The sequence below is a fragment of the Condylura cristata genome, unplaced genomic scaffold (assembly GCF_000260355.1).
Source record: "Condylura cristata isolate star-nosed mole 26May11 unplaced genomic scaffold, ConCri1.0 scaffold00015, whole genome shotgun sequence".
In the NCBI taxonomy this organism is placed as follows: Eukaryota; Metazoa; Chordata; class Mammalia; order Eulipotyphla; family Talpidae; genus Condylura; species Condylura cristata.
Window position 1 is genome coordinate 48,483,114 of NW_004567116.1, and position 17,712 is coordinate 48,500,825.

General features: G+C 37.2%; 1 protein-coding gene across 12 annotated transcripts in view; it reads right to left on the minus strand.

Annotated features, from left to right (window-relative positions):
* The window catches only part of PICALM (phosphatidylinositol binding clathrin assembly protein), a 91,353-nt gene extending 76,279 nt beyond the window's left edge, over positions 1–15,074 (minus strand). For 7 of the 12 annotated variants that reach the window (XM_004683267.2, XM_012725542.1, XM_012725539.1 and 4 more), the window contains exon 1: positions 14,613–15,073. In XM_004683267.2, coding sequence (XP_004683324.1) covers positions 14,613–14,742 — 130 coding nt within the window. In that variant the 5' untranslated portion in view covers positions 14,743–15,073. Of the gene's footprint in view, positions 1–14,612 lie in introns of all 12 variants that reach the window. The other 5 variants (XM_012725545.1, XM_012725546.1, XM_012725543.1 and 2 more) reach the window with 1 other exon arrangement.
* Positions 15,075–17,712: the final 2,638 nt, after the last annotated feature.

Below are 17,712 nucleotides of genomic sequence, written 5' to 3' on the forward strand. Positions count from 1 at the left end.
TTAACCCGCTGCGCTACCAGGGAGGGCCTAAAAAAATTTTTTTTAATAAAAAAAAGAAGAAAAAGTTACAAAGATGATGGGGGGGAGAGGGTAAAACAGAAGGAATTACTGCATGTTATACCTAAATTTTCAGTCACTAAACAGCTGATTTAAGTCTTAAAAGGAAATTTTCAAATAGGAATAGGGTGTGGTTATACTTTTCAGATCTAAAAACAGAAGACAAAATAATATGTAAAAAATAAACCAGATTTCTTCTCCCATTTTTTTTTTTTTGTTTGTTTGTTTGTTTTTGCCATATCAAATACAGCTGTACACTCTTGGACATGCTGGGTTTTTTTGCAGAGTAATGTACTCAATTTTAATTTACCAGCAATTCTTCATATTGAACTTATAAATCAAGACCTATTCATCTAATATAATTGCTATAGCTTTCCAAACTCCTGCTTTTCCCTTTCCAAAGATAGTAAGGATGACAAACTCAGCAGTTACACATAAAGTATCAACTATTAAAACATGTTTCCTTGGTATAAATACATATACATCAGACTAAAAGGTAGGTTTTTTAAACTGCCACAATAACATGTTCATGTAATTTCAAGTCACAAAAGGTTAAAAATGGTCAAAAAGAAAAAGTTTACATTTTACAAATTAATTCAAAATTAGCTACCTAGCCAAGTACTGCAAATAAAAGCAAGCCTTCCTCAAGCCCATCTCCACCTCAGACTTCTTATTTAATGACTGTCACAGGAACATAAAAGTTTACAGGTCAAAAATAAGCAAGCATCTTAAGAATTCTAGCATTATTAAGTAAATGTACCCAGCCCTTATTCACAATATGTATGTGAAGTCCAAGAAACATAGTCCTCCTAACAATAAATGATCTTTGAAATAATTGTTCAGATTATCTATGGATCTATGGAATAAAGGTTTTGGTAAAAATTTATAAATTCATCACTTAACCAAACATTTTAAGATGTCAATGTGCCTATAAGCTTACTGCAATGGATAAGTGATGCTCTATTATATATAGTCAACTGATCTCCCATGATGACCAATAATGGTAAATAACTGCAAGACAACAAATGTAGTGTAAAATACTAAAACATGATCAAGTGAACAAAGTAGCTCAAGACCAAAGTTATAGCTGAATATTTTCAATATAAAGATTAATTTTATCCAACGACAACAAAAAGCTGATGACCTCTAGTCCCCTACACTAAGTCTATTATCAAAGATTTGTGAAGTATTCACTAAGAACATTATACACTAGGCATTACATTCTAGGTAATAGGAATAATAAAAAGAAAAGGCCTCTTCAGAGGCACAAGGAAGCAGTTTCATGACAACTGCCACTAATACCTTGCCAGGGATGGAGTGTATGTGCATGTGTGTGAGACAGAGAATGTGAGTGTTAGGGGGGGAGGATGTGGGGAAGAGCTTCCCTTCCTCACCGAATAAGGACATCCACCCCAAAATGGATAAGGCCATACATGCAGAGGCAGCAATCCATAAGAGATGAGCATCGTCTGTGTCTCAAGACTGATTTTAAAAATTCAGAAAAGCAAGCATGTGAGACACCATTGGAGATTGGAAAAAAAGACATACGTTACCAAGTTTTTTTTTTTAAATATTTTTAAACATCATTCTTCATTTTGTGCATTTTTTCATCTCAGCTGCAATCCACCAATTCACCCGTGTGCCATAACAACAGTCCAGTGCACTCTTCCCACCCCAATTTTATTGAAGATAGATCCCATTTTCCCTTCCACCCCCCTTTATAGTTGTTCATTTTTACTCTACTACCTTTGTTTGCCCCCCCCCCTTTTTTTGCCCCTGATCCCTTATGCTCCTGCTATAAGTGAAACCATTTGGTATTTTTCTTTCTTTTTTCTGGCTTATTTCATTAAGCATGGTCCCTTCCAGTTCCATCCATGTTGCGCAAAAGACATGGGTTTCATTTTTGATTGCTGAGTAATATTCCATCAAGTATTTTTATATCTCATGTTATTCACATATTTTTAATACAGATGGAGAAATTTTTATATTTTATTGGTTATTTTCTCTCTCTTTTTAAGGATTTTTTTAAAATTTATGCATACAAGAGCTGGGGTACAGGCCAGGGGTGCAGGAGGTGGGAAGTTAGGATAACACATGAAAAGATTCAGAGTAGGGAACATAACAGGCAGATTGAAATATACTGCTGAGGGGAGCAACCAGCACGAAAGGAGATGTCTGCTGCACCATCTGGGTCACCTCCCTGGCCTGGAATAGAACTCACGCTGCAGCTGCTGCTAATGCTATGCTTTAATCACTTGTGCCACCAGGGAGGGTCCTGGTCATTTTCTCTTAAACAAAATCTCCTGAAGCATTGCTGTGTATCCATTGCAATAAGAATCACAAAATAGCAGAGCAGGAGGAAATGTAGAAAATAAGCAAATTTAGTAAATACAGGAATTTCCTAAGTTCTTATAGAACATATGTGCCAGTACCTGATAGTGCAGCAGATTATTCCTCTTGAAGCCTACTAAGTCTAAAGACATACAAAAAGTTGATTTTTCAAAATGAAAGATTATCATATTTATCAAAATTATAGTTCTCAAATAAAGGCTTTCTTCTAAGTATATCCCATTCCCTAAAAATTCCCTGTGACTTAAGAGACTCCCCAGATTTCCTTCCAATCAAAATTATTCGTCATTTAAATGACTAATTTATTCTCTCTCTTTTTTACTAATGGTGTCTCAGTCGATGTATTTGTAAACAGAGCTAATGTACTACCTATTCAATAGATTTTGGTAAAGATTAATTACGTCAAATGTTATATCCTAAACAAAAAGAATGCCTTAAATCTTTGTAGCTATTGCTTAAATCTTAGTTGTTGCACACTGCATTTCTCCTTATATCTAACCTGTCTCCCCATCCAGCCCCAAATCATTCTCTACAGTTAAACATTTTGTCTTCCCCCCCCAAAAAAAAAGTTGCAGGCTATGGCTTAAGAAAACTGATTCTAGCAGATACTGTGATATTTACGTAAATTTTTAAAAACTACACCTAATTAGTCAGGCATTCATTATTTCTGTTAAGCTGGGCTTTTACAATGATCACTGTGCAGTCCATAGACTCAGAAATCCTAAAAACTTTAAATATTTCCAGTAGTAATGTATTTAAAATAATATAAAATGTCTGAAGCAGAAAATTAATTCTCAACTTCAAGATCAGCAAAACTCTGTGCCTTCCCTATTTTAATACTAGTACAGAAAACAAACAGGTGGTACAATTTTGAATATTAGCTCTAATTACTATAGTAAAACTTTACCTTCAGTAGCCTAAAGCTACCAGAGATAAGCTAATATATAAATTATATATTAGCAGAGATGAACTAACATATATATACCTTAAAATATAAGTATCATGTGATTAAAATCAGTGTACTCCCCTACAATCTAACCTCACATAAATGCTCCTCCAATTGTATTTGTCCTTTTGCCCAACCTGTCCCTCTCCCAGGCCTACAGCACTCCATTTACCCTCTAGAGTTAAGCAGATTTCTTTGCTCCCCAAACGTAGTTGCAATCTTCCTACTAAATGGCATTTGCTCATACTCTTCACACCACCTAAAATGCCTACTGCTCCTCATTACTTATCATTTAAAATACAGTTATCTCTATACTTTAATTTTCAATGACCTATAAGGTATATTTACCTCACATGGCCTGGTGAGACAGTTATCTGTATATGTCATCTTCCTTACTAGACTGAGAATGCGATTAGCAATTTTACTTTTAGATTTTTCAATAATCTCAACAGAGTAACTGGATTTACCATACATACAAGTCTAAGCAGCTAGCACTTATTTGGTAAAAATTCATCTTTAAAAACCTAAAGATGACTAAGAAATAATGTATCAATTGCAGACATAGATAAATGACATAAATCAAACATGCCCCCAAAAATCTCACTGACTTTAACTTATCAAACTCTTTCTATGTTGGTCTCCAATAGATAAAACTGTTTGCATTTAAGTTGATTCACAAATTGGGTACTCAAAAAACTCAACTTCCAGATAAGCTCACAAAAACTGGAAATCAGTATACCTTATTTAACTTATTTAGCATTAAATCCCACATCTAAGTATGCACTGATTTAATTTCAGGTGCCAAAGTTCATCTAGTCCCGTGCACCAAAGGCAACAAAATTGTGCATTCCTTCTTTCCCAACTACAGATTACTTGGGAAAAGGAAGAGAACCACCCCTGTGATACACAGCACTGGCATCTAAAGTTAGGGAAACAGCTAATTAAACAGGAAGAAGGGAGGCCTTAACTGAGGATTTGGAGAGAAATTTGGAAGAGACCAAAATCCAGGAAGATAATAATCCTTGCATTAAGGGTTTCTCCAGTCTCATTTCCCTCCCCTTTTCATTAACCCTTTGCATAACAGAACATCTTGAATTTTTCTCCATACAGATCACAAATACACCTTCTTGTTTCTGTCACTGCATGTGACACAAGAAAAAAGCCTTTTGTCCATATGGCAAATCATTACTAATTTTTAAAATTCTTATCACCTCCTCCTTCACATGTATGTCATCTTTGTATTCTTTTCTAGATCTTAATCACTTTTTTTTTTTGCATTCCTCTTACCATGTATGACTATAATTTTTACTAGTATTTTTCAATATTAAACAAAACTTAATCTCAGACATTTTGCTCCATACAAGATAACAAACAGAAATGAAGATTCAGTTGCATTTCACCTTTGAAATGAGATCACTGCTCTTAACAAAAACTATTATTCCTTCAACCTTCCTCCATTCCTTTATGTAAAAATTCCTAAAACATTGCCAATAACTTGGATTTTCACAGACAATTCACCAGAGTTCTAAGACCAACAGAGAACAAGCATACCATAAGTAGGTAGTAGAAAGAGCCAATCAAACTCATTCAATATTAAAGACATTATACTTTATTCTTGACTATCTATATTTTTCCTTTAAATGTATTGCCAATGTCCATAACCAACATTAACAAGTGCTCAGGAAACAAAACCTTACAATATTCTGCTATCAGGCGTGTACTACCACAGACAACACAAAATCTAAAATCAAGGTCTGCCTGGAATTCATTTTCAGTAATCACACTTAATGAAATAACAGTCATGATAATAAAAAGCAAAGCAGAAGAAAACTCAAGATTTAAATAGAATTTGTTTGAAGTCAAATATACCAATAATGGGTAAGTCCTGGAGTAAAAGCTTTTTATTATGCCCTAACTTTATATAAAACTATTTCCCACCTTTCATAATTCCTCACATTTTCAATAAAGGACAGAAATTAATTTCATGGAAACTTAAGTAAAAAAGACCTGCTCGTAGCAAAAACTATTACTCCTACAATCTTCCTCTTCTTGTAAAAATTCTTAAAACACTGCTTAATAATATTATTAGAAACACTTCATGAGAATTTCATTCCACCTTCATTCGTTCAGATATTTTACTGTGTATTTGCTATATGCTGTACTTAATAAGATGATACACAAGAGCTCTCTATAAGCAACTATAATTATAGAATTTATAACATATTAAAAGTGTCATTATGGTCAAGTAAAAGATACTATGGAAAAACACTACTCTGTATAAACCAAAATAACTGATTACTGATACTGTTGCAATAAACCAAAATAACTGATTACTGATACTGTTGCAATAGAAGATCTCCTTGTCACACATTTAAAAGACTATATTGAGATCCTCAAAAAAATGTATGTTGGATTAGATTATGTGGTCCATCCACTGAATGCATGCTTGATTCAAATTTCCATCTATCAATGAACCATATTCAGTAATGCAGACTACTGGAAATTGTTTTCTCTCTAATCTCTATTTCCACTTTACACAGAGGTAGTAGAGTTGAACTCTACTGCAAAAGCAAAGCAATTCAAATATCCTTAGTTTTCCTTTACACCACCTTGACAAAAATTAACTCCCATACAAAAATCATACATATATACACAAAAGCTGCAATATACAAAATTAAACTCAAAACTGATCAACCTAAAAATAAAAGCTAAAAAACTGTAACACTTGTTGGAGCAGTTTTAGGTATCTGCACAACCTTGGATAGCTAATGGTTTCTTTATAAATTATACCAAAAGCACAAAGAAAAAATAAGAAAAATAACTTCCACAAAATTAAAAATTTTGTGTAACAAAGGACATCACCAAAAAGTGAAGACAAGCCACTAAGAGAGTAAAAAATATTTGCAAATCATATGAAGACCTAATATCCGGACTATATAAAGAACGCCTTTTTTATCCCAAATATTTTTTAAATTTTTAAAAATGGGCAAAGGGGACCCTCTCTGGTGATGCAGCAGGTTAAAGCACAACACTGAGAAGCTAAAGCCAGTTCAACATCAGTTCAATCCCCGCCCTGGAGGTGATCCACTGGGCGGTGCAGACCTCTCCTGACACGCCCACTGCTTCTCTCAGCAGTGTACTTCGTGATCAGCCTGTCTGCTCCCCACTCTGTCTCAGGTGAAGCCTCTCACTGCCCCCGCACCTCTGGCCTGTACCCCAGCTCTGTATGCATAAATAAATAAATCTTTTTTAAAAAAATGGGCAAAGGATCTGAAAAGTTTTTTCAACACTAATAAGCACATTAAAGGAGCCGAACATAAAACACTAGACATTAGGGAAATTGATATCAAACCACAAGAGACCACTTTCACACCCACTATTAAATGCCTATTAAAAGAATGAACGGAAAATAACAAGGATTGGCAAAAATGTGGAGAAACTGGAACCTTGATGCATTTTTGTTGGGAATGTAAAATGGGACAGCTGCCGTGGAAGTCTAGTGGTTCCTCAAAACATTAAACATATAATCACCATTTATCCAGCAACTCAACCAGAGAAGTTGAAAACATGCTGAGAAACTTGTACATGAGTGTTCACAGCAATATAATCCTTAATAGTCTGAGCAGGTAAACAGCCCAAATGTCCATCAGCAGATGAATGGATATACAAAATGTGGTATATCCACACAAGGGAACATTATTCAGCTAGCAAAAAATAAGTACTGCTACACACTACATGGATGAACTTAGGAGCACACTAAGTGAATTTCAGACATCAAAAGCCACAACGTTTATGATTCCATTTATATGAAATGTCCTTAATAGGAAAATCCACAGATGGCTTACAGGAAATAGGGATGGGGTGATTGATAGTGACTAATAACAGATACGGGATTTCTTTGGGGGGACCAGGAAAAAGTTCTTAATTAGGTAACAGTGATGGCTGCAGACAACTCTGTGAATCTACTGAAACCCACAAAATTGGTGAATTTAAAAAATGAAAAATCACCTTGCCTCACAATCTCCTTTTTTACATTATCTTTGGATTAGTTAAATGATAATATTTCAAATTTTAATACCATCTAAGCAAGAACCAAATTTTTCAAACAATTGTTGAGTATATCAAAGTTTGCCCAATCTCCTCCAGTGTGAATACAGCCTTGCTTTTTACTTTTGCAGTATATACTGGCATTTCAATAAGACTCATTAAATATTTAAAATACAGTACACTTTTACTTCTTAAGCAAAGTAAATGCCTTTATTAACAGCACACAAAATTTTAAACATACACAATTCTTGCTTTCAGTTTATTCACATGAGGAAACCTATGCTTCAACAGATACATGTACATTAAAATGCAGCAAGTATACCAAATATCCTTGTAATATTTGGTGAATGAAGAATCTAGAAAACATCCCAGCTTTCTCAACCATTACTTCAAAGAAATGTCCCTTCAGTAATAGATGGGCCCTTATGATGCTTTCCATGTAATAAGCTTATGACTGACTATAAATGCCAACACCATTTCAGAAATCATTGCTAAAATTCCAAGTGTTCAGAAAAATTCAGCAATTCCCTCTAGCCCCCAGAATCAACTGATAATCTAGATTTATAGGTTCCACTATCATGATATACTACCCCACTATCACTCCAATCCTTAATTCTTAGAATTATATTTTCACTTTCAAGACCATATCCCTCAAAATATACATTTTAACTTGCTTTTTGAAACTGAGTAACCACAGTTATTTTTTTTTTAATCTAACAATAGCTTGAAAACACCATCTACTCTCTAAACAAAACAAAACTTCTCAATGCCTCACGGGTTCCATGAAACACATAGCAATTTGCTGCAATGTTTTCATTAATGCTACTGATTACCTTAATGTATAGTTTTGCACTGGTTAATTACCATTCATTACAACTAATATAGCCACCCTAAAAGATAATATTAAATGTCTACTGAAATACATCTCTAGTCTGTGTCCATAAATTGTTCAAGGAATATTCTGAGCTATGCAATCATTCAGTATTTACTGAGTACCCAACAGGGTCACTGACTATGTATTTTAAGAAGAAATACCAAACAGTAAAGATAGTTGCTATTCTATCAGAAAACAAACTTGAACCCAAAATACAGATAAAAGCAAGCCCCTTACTATAGTTTAAATTTGAAACTTTAAATAATGATAATGTTGAAATGACACGACCAGAAGGAATAGGAGCTATTAAAGCCTTTATGGGAAAAGATTACTTTATAAATAAAAGAAGGTTTGAAAGGAGGCAGCTGTGTTGACGAGAGATGTTTTGTGCCCCAAGAATGGTACCTGCAATAGTTAATACTCAGGAGGCCAAGAATTCATTTTGGCACAATTTGGAACAGACCCTGCTTTCTATAAAGGCACAAAATTGGTATTTATTTTAGAAAGTGAGGAAAATGGACTAGTACTATTTAATGCAGCTTTAGTAAGAAGACCTTTTGGAGAAAATTAACATTACATTTTCTCCCCCAGTAGTCTCCTTCCCAGGTCACATAGCACATTCCTTCCAATCTACTTAAAAATATGACATAATTAAAGGATTATGCCACATCTCTTACTCAAAATCCTTCACTGTTGGCTCACTGTTACCCAAATAAAACCCAAAACTATTCTGAGAGTTTAAAAGACTTTATAAGTATAGTTATCCTTTTTTCACCTCTAATATTCTCAAGACCTTTACAATCTTGAGAACTACAAACCTTAAGAGTTTCAGTTTTTGTGAGTTTTCTCTATTGATTATTTACTGTGTGTAGAGATTAAACTGAAAAAAAAATTAATTTTAAAATAATAAAACTCAATTGTTAATATTGTATTGTGAAAATACGTATTTTCCAAAATCAGAATTTAGAATGGCATTTTTACAAAACTCTACTATCTTAATTGAAAACACTTAAAAGTTTCTTCATATCCGCTACTACATGCAACCTGTTGCAATGCCTTATGTCACACAGATTCTGGAAAAATCCACTGTACACTGGTGAACAAAAATGAAAAAGGTAAACATCTTAGTAGATGAATATAGTTCCTACCACTCAAGACCATACTGAAAGGGTCTTGGGGATTCCCAAAATGCCAAAAAGGACACTTTCAGACTAATGGCAAAAAAATAAATGACTCTGGTTTTTTATTTTCCTGAGTACAAAGCATAATTACGCAAAAAGTCACACTAAGAGGAAAGCACAGGCTGAATGCCAACATTGCCTGGGTTCAAATCCCATTTATCTTTACCTAGTTGAGTGACCTTGGGCAAATTACTCAACTCAGCACATTAGTTTTCTCTTCAGTAAAATGGTGGTAACAAAATGCTCTCACAAAATTAAGGAGAATAAACAAGTTAATAAAAGTGTTTAGTAGGGTGAGCACCCAGCATATAAATAAAGTCAATGTAGGCATAAGCACAAAGACTATGCCTCGCTGTATCACAACTATATTTTAACATTACTTAAGAACTCTTAGTATTCTGATAACTTGGCAAATCCAACCATGATGTCATTTTTAATAAAAAGTTTCAGACTCATGATAATTCACCTTAAAAAAGATATTAGTAAAATCTAACTACCCAGGAACAATTTCTACTAAAAAAAAGCCATATATACAATGAACGTACAAAACCAAAAGGTCAAATCAAAAATTGCAATTCTCTAGAGAAATATATAAAGCAGTTTAACTAGGAACTAACTGAGACAGAACACAAAGTAACGGAAACGCCACTTCAGTCACCAAAAGAACAGGAAGAGAAAATACTAAGCCTATACTTTGAAAATCTAATCCTATTCTTGATAGGGCTCTACCCTCATGCCAAGTCTTAAAAGTCTATTTTTTCTTCTTTAACTTTATGGGGAAAATCATAAAATGAAACTGAAGAGAACAGAAAACTTTCAATGCATTATGGTAAAGCTTTCACATATTCCAAATGACAACTGGAATCAAAATAAAGTTTTATTTAAATTAACGCAATTCTTTTTTTAATTAAACAATTCTAATGATTAAAATGATTATTTTTAACAATGTATTTTAAGACATCTAATAAATATTTCAAATAAGTTCTTCACAAATCAAATGAGAAAGTCAAATTGCTTCATTTGTAGTTTTCATTTTTCAATTGCCAATCTAAACAGACATTTTAAATTCACTTATATATATAAAATATATACTAAACAAAAAAACATTGCCATACAATTAGAAACTAGATGTATAAAGCCTAAGAATTTTAAAAAGCAGTCTACTAGTGAAGACTAATTACTTTACAAATACATTTTAAAATTAATTTGCTAGTTACAAATAAAACATCTTCCAAAATGACCAGATGTCAAGTTCTCTTCAGTTTCACTTTCAAAAATACATACTATTCAAAACATAACTAGCTCAAGGAAGAAAAAAATTCACACTTGTGGAGTTCTACTATATACTTCAGAATGATGACATACCTAGTCAAATCTTAAAATAATTTGATGACTCCACTGCCATTTTGTGTATTTCAGCAGTATGGGAGAAGACAAGTCAAATACGGAAAAATGAAAATATAAATCAAATGATTAATTCTTATGGGAAAGAACAGTAAGCTACAAGATAAACTACATAAACTACAAGATAACTGCGTCTTTGAGATCTGTGTAGAAAGCCCAAGTTACTTTATTTCTAAACAAGAGACATCTTGGGCAGATCTTCCACTTACTATCTTCCTCACATGCACCTTCTTCCAAATCAGGACCCATCACCTGTGTGACAATCTGCAAACTAAACACTCAAAGAATCACACATTAACTAAGACATTAAAATCAAAGTTCAAAAGCAATACATTTATTCAAAAAGGGAATTATTTTGATACACAAATATCTAACATACATTTTCAATGTTCATTTGAAACACAAACATGAACTCCACCTCCCACATATTAAACACATTCACAACTTTTTAAAAAAAACTTGTTAGATCTAGTATACTGCACACAAAGGTACATGCTATAGCTACAACAGATGTGCTTATAAATGGATGCTTAATGAGAACATGATCTTGATTTTGTTGTAAAACGTGAGATTGGAAAGAAGTACCCCTGGAAATTAAGAGGTAAATATGGATAAAAGTGAAGCCATTAGTCATTACATATATATTACATTTCAGTGAAACATGTCACAATGAAAATGTCCAAGAGGACAATAAATTAAACAAGTATAGAACAAAAAAGAAAATGAGACTAAAGGTTGTGAAATAAAGTTTTTTTCAAGTTAAGAATTTAAACATTTAAAAATTGTGTTTAGTATAGACTTCAATCATTGTGGATTTTTTAAGTATTCTACATACTCTATATGGAATTATGTTACTTTCTATGCAAATGGCTGGCATAGCTGTAAGAGAGTATTACATTAAGTAATGGTCAATAGGTGCCTAGCATATTGAAATTCTTCAAATACCTGAAATTAAATACAAATTATATTTATTTCTACAAACAGGTTAACAATATTATACAGTAACACCAACAAACTAAAGGAGCTTTCTCAAGCAAGTATATTATATGTAGTATGAATTAAGCCAAAATTCACAGATTATAATAATCACTTCCTAATATGGAAAGACCTTGGCAAAGTACTCAGAAACCACCTCCACATTCTAAAGGTCTATAAGAAACAATAGTCCCAAGCATAATTTTGCTAAATACTAACATTTTAAAATTGTTTTCTTTAACTAATCATCTACTTAAACATTAAGTTTTCAGACTAGCAAAAAGGTACAACATATCTAAGCTTTCACTAGAAAGAAAAATTCCAGAAAGAGGAAAAATTATTTTAACGTTGAATTCTAAAGTCATTCATGCTGTTCAAAAACCGAGTGTATGTAAAGCCTTTCACTATTCTCCACGCATGTTAAAGGGAGAAAGGTGTTTAGAAAAATCACTCATTGGTCAGTTGATTTCACATTAATGAAAACTGACTATATATGCATTTTAGGCAATAATATAGGGAAAATAGTGTCACCGCATTTTAAAATCTAAATGAAAAGAGGGAGAGTGGTAAAACTACAAATTTGAAAGCAATATTAGGAATATTCAAATTCTAGAGAAGTGGGAGCAGTGATAGAAAAATGAACTACAAATGGGAGACTATTTCCCAACCTAATCCTAGCTAGCATCTGCAGTAGCCATCCATCATGAGAAAAGGCTCACATTTATAAAACCACAAGTATATATTATCCTCCTAACCTTATCTAACCTATTTTCGCAATGTGTTATAAGAACTACTGCTACATTTGATTAAAATGAAAAACTTTTATAAGGTCTTTAAAAAGTTCTTTTTAAAAATAATTTATTATTTTAAGGGAAGAGGAAACGAGTTCACAGTCCCAAGTAGTTTCTTTGCCTATTGGGGGGTTGGAGGGGTGGTATGAACTAACAAAAGAATTAACAGTGTTAGAGCAAGTCATAAGATTGGGTCCAACAAGCCAACTAGTCATTTGAAGGGAGCGTTCTATTCCAATACCAGATAATAAAAAGGCCACTTGAGGTTTCCCAGTATGTTTTAAATAATTTTGTTTTATAAGAGTGTCCCCATTTAAATGTATTCTTCATTTTCTAAACAGTCAAGTGCTGCCACAGTTTAAAAAGCAGCAGCAGCAAGACCTGAACATCAGAGAAAACCAAGCAGTAATGATTAAAAAAAAGTTTCCACAGAGGGAGAAAAAGTCACAATGAATAATGGGTTTGTCTGTAGCACTGACTTGTTCTAACAGCCTTCACGAGCAAAATATCTAGGAAGAATTCACTTAAAAAAAAATTGCAAACATTACGTCCAAAGTTTGAGAGAGAAATCAAAACAGAACTGTCAGTGAATTCCCTTTCAGGACATGCTCACTCTTGCTTCAAACAGTAAAGGAAAATAACTTTCATGTAGGACAAAAGTCGGTCAGGCTAATGTGTCCAGTAGCCATTTAAAAAAGGGAACTTACTATTGTGCCTATTTCCCTATTTTTCCCTGAAAAGTTTCAGGTCAAAGCTCCATCGAGTCAAAGCTTGAGTAATCCACTGAGCGTTGTACCTTGAGGTAAAGGAGTGGAAAGAAAAAGGCGGATATTACAGGTGGCTTCCAGGTTTGGAAAAAGTTAGAGGAGTCTAGTAATTGTCTATGTCAGTGACTAGATTAATATAATGCCATATAAGAAAAGCTAGTCTCCCGAAGGATAACCAGCACAATTTAAAACAACACCCAACAACTTTTCACCAATTTAAAAGAGATGCATTTTTTAAGACTGAGCATTAACCTACTTTAAATTCCGAAAGTCTACGCTTCACACTCAACCTTCTAAATTCAAACCGCCAAGGTTAACAGTTTCACGAACTGACTGCCACGATCCGCAATCCCTTTTCCATATCCCCATTACAAAAAAAATAGGGGGAGGGTAATGGACATTCACAATTTACCCCACTCAAAAGCAAGAAAGTACGACGATTTTATTCCATCAGAGGCCATTAAAAATCCCAACTTTCCACAAAGCTTTCCCTACACCAAAGAGAATCCCTTTACTTTCAATCCCAAGAAAATAATCTGGACTAAAATCGGAGACTATAATATTTAATATACAATGAGCCGAAGAAAGTTAACTGGAGCTAGAAGCGAAGAAGAAAGGTCAACTGAATCGGGGAGGAAAGGTAAAAGAGAAACTCGGGAAGAGAAGGGACAGAAAAGGCTAGACAGAAAAGGCTAGAAGAGCAAAGGACGTGGGAATCACTTCAAGGGAGACAGCCCTCAGGATTGCGGGGAGAAAAGGAATCCGGGTTCCCGGAAGCCTCCGTTTACGGAAACCCGAAAAAAGCTACCGGGGAAACAATGGGGCGCTGAGACCGCGAGCCAAAGGGGATCTGCTTGGGCGAAGCGACCAGGCTGCACCGGACGGGTGGGATGAAGGGGTGCAAGGCTGCAGTGGACGGAAAGGAGGCAGGGAGATGAGAAGCTGGAGGGAGGCAAGTTGGGCGAGTGGGATGGGGTATCGCAGCGCGCCGGGAAGGGGAGCGAGGGTCCCCCAGGAACCCGGAGGGGAGTGGCTTGTCAAGGATTTTTAGACTGGGAACGGAAGCCGTGAAGGCAGGTGTGATGGAAGCAAAAAGAACAGAGCTCAAGCGAGAACAGGTCCCGCCGTGCCAGATAAGGCGAGGACAGGGTAGTGGCAGCTGAAGGGGGAAGAAAAGAGCTGGGGAGAAAGACTCGGGCCGCGGGGGCGGGCTTCACTCACAGTCTAGGTGCTTTTTCTTGGGCCCCATGATCTCGTGGGTCGTGGCCTTGCATACTGTCTTGGAGACGGCGGAGCCGGTGACACTGTGCTGGGCGGCGGTGATTCGGTCCGTCAAGCTCTGGCCGGACATCTCTGCGGCTCCTCCGCCACCCCTCCCGCTCGGCAGCCAGCGGGGACTAGGACCCCCAAGCGCCGGAGGACCCCCGCCCCCCACCGCACCCCCTACCCCCACCGGCTCCTTCTCCGCCGGCCGGCCTGGGGCGGGGCTCAGGGCCGCGCGCCGCTACCCGGCCCAGAAAGAACCCGCTCGTGTCACCCGCGGGGTCAGGCACGGCGTCGGGCACTCCCGAGCCCCCGCCTCAGCTCAGCCCACCCCTTCCCTGGTCAGCTGTAGCCGGGCCGGGAAAGAGGGACAGGCAGCTGCAGGAAAATGGCGGCGCCAGGCTCCTCCTCAGAGCTTTCCGGGCTGCCCCGGGTCACGTGACTCGGGCACCGCCCCTCCTCGTCTCCCGCCCCTTTTCCCTTCCCTTTCCTCTTCCACGCCCGGCCGCCCTCCCTCCCTCGCTCAGCGAGGGAAGAGCGGGGCGGCGCCCGCGCGTTACGTGATCGAGCCCGCCCGGCGGGCGCAACAGGAGGCCCGTCGAGGGCGGGGGCAGTGGTGCGCAGCCGGCTGCGTCACGTGACGCTCCCTGCCAACAGGTCGCCCCAGGCCAGGCCCGCGGGGTCACAGAGAGGGGGCGGGGCGGGGCGGGAAGGGGCGTGGAGTTCTGCGCGCTGGGGGAGGGTCCCGGAAGGACCTCCAGTTTCTCCCCTTTCTACTCTTACCCATTCCTGAGGCATCTTGGTGCTTGTGCTTGAAACCTATCCCTGACAAAGAGGAGATGCTGCTAGGTACTTTAATAGCTCCGCCTGAGGAAGGGGGTGTCGGGGCTCCGACTCCTCGGGCTTTCCTGCCCAGACAAGATTGTTTCCAGGGGTACCCCGAAAGCCAATCTCTGGCCTTAAGGAAGAGTGGGCCCAGTTCCTGAGTCTACCAGGTAGCCTCTCTTAACTGTGGCACTGTTAAAACTGTCCCTGCTTAAGTTACAGCTATTCTTGAGAGACTTGAAAATGTCGCCTGTTTTTATCTCTGAAAATTTAACACTTTGTTGCCACTCTAAATTAACACACTAACCGTGCATATTCAATCTCTAGGATGTAGAATAGGACAGGAAACACATAGCTTCTCTGGAATTTGAAAAGGGAAGTGGTAGGATGATGTCAACAAAGATTAGCTTTACCCTAAAAAGCTGACTGCTGGGGTGATTAAAGGTTCTCTCCAACCATAAAAGGAAGTGAGAGGGCTGGTAAATGGAGATGTCCCATTCAGAGAATCCAGGCATGGGTACTTACCATCTCTTCTGGTTTAAACTCTCCCCCTTGTACTCTTCTCTTGGGTAGTCCAGTTTTTCAAAAAAAGAAGACTTTGTCAGTGTCCTGTGGAATTATTATATTCTATGACTGTTCTGTGAGCTCCAACTTTATTAACAAAGTTTTTTAAAATGTTAGTGGGACCATAGATTTACCGCAGGTCTAGGGACAAATTAAAAGTCTCTATGAATGTTAAATTACCATGGTAGTCCTATGTAATCTTACTAGTTTCAAATGAAATGTTAACATGCCCAGAAAGTCTGTGTACACCATCTGCCAGCCAGATTCAAAATACTGTGCTTCAATCTGGTGACTCAAAAGATGCAAAAACTAATAGACAGCTAACATTTTGTATATGGGATCTTGAATTTATAGTTTCTTTCATTCCCTTCTCTCCTCCCTTTTGATCCCCACTATAGCAGCTATAGTGCTGAAATTCTGCAGCACCATGCTTTTGCCAAGAACACAGTCACTAAACTAGCAGGTTTCATCTATGTCAAGCTAGCCCCACACATTTCACAAAACTGTAATGCCTTCCTCAGTGCATCTACAATCCATCTGCAGTTCAGTGCCCAGGCTGCTGCCCTGTGTCCATCAGGCAGCTGAAACTCTCAAGTCACATGGTAAGCCATCCATAGAACTTGTCTATGAATGCTTAAGTTACCCACTGGTTGGCCAGAGCCTCTGTGCTGATAATCAGAACACCCAACCTCTCCTGCCCCAGCCCCAGTGAGGCAAACATAAGCATACTATTTAGCTATCAAAAGGGAAGATGTAAAAGTTATTCCCAAACATACAGCAGGAAACTTGTATTTGTTATACTACCATGAATGACATTGTAGGGAAGTATTTCCTTGATAACTTCCACCAAAGAGGTTCTTACAAACCACATTTATTCTAGTAACTGTGATCCTGTTCACCTTATTAATAAACTAGCTTCTCTCAGAAATACCACCACACTTTTGTTCAAGGGTAAATTTGAGAAGTTTCTAGATATGCAAACATCAGTCATCATTCTGAAGATTTATGTACAGTATAAATTAAAGATACGAAGAAATGTCCAAGTTGATGGAGATTTGTCTTAAGGTTAGGAATTACTGTTCTCTCTATGTTATATGGTTAAATTTCTCTGTTTCACTTTCCTTGGTCTAGTCAAGAAATACTTTTAACTCAATTTCCACTGATACCTCAAACTCACTATGAGCCAAACCAAACTTCTCTTGTCCTTGCCCACTCCATATCTTTAATCCGTCTTAATCATATTTGTTCTTTGTTTCCCTTAATGGGAAACACCTGCCCTTAATGGTCTCTCACCTGCCCAAAAGTCCACATCAGAAAAATGTGATTCATTCTCCTATGTCTTGCCAACTACCTTCTACCATCACTCCTTTGCCACAGTTTATGTTCTCTTTCCCACTTAGACTATTCTAATAATGTCTTAGCTGATTTCTGTCCCTCTTACCTCAATTCTTAAATGCAGTAGTTCTTTGTGAACCTAAAATGTGACAGTGTTTTCTTTCCATTAAAACCCTTCCATAGCAGCCCTCCCTGGTGGCGCAACGGGTTAAAGCACTGCACTGAGAAGCTAAAGCCACTTCAGCCTGAGTTCGATTCCCACCTGCCCAGGAGGTGACCACATGGTGTGGCAGACCTCTCCTGACCCACCCGCTGCTCCCCTCAGCAGTGTACT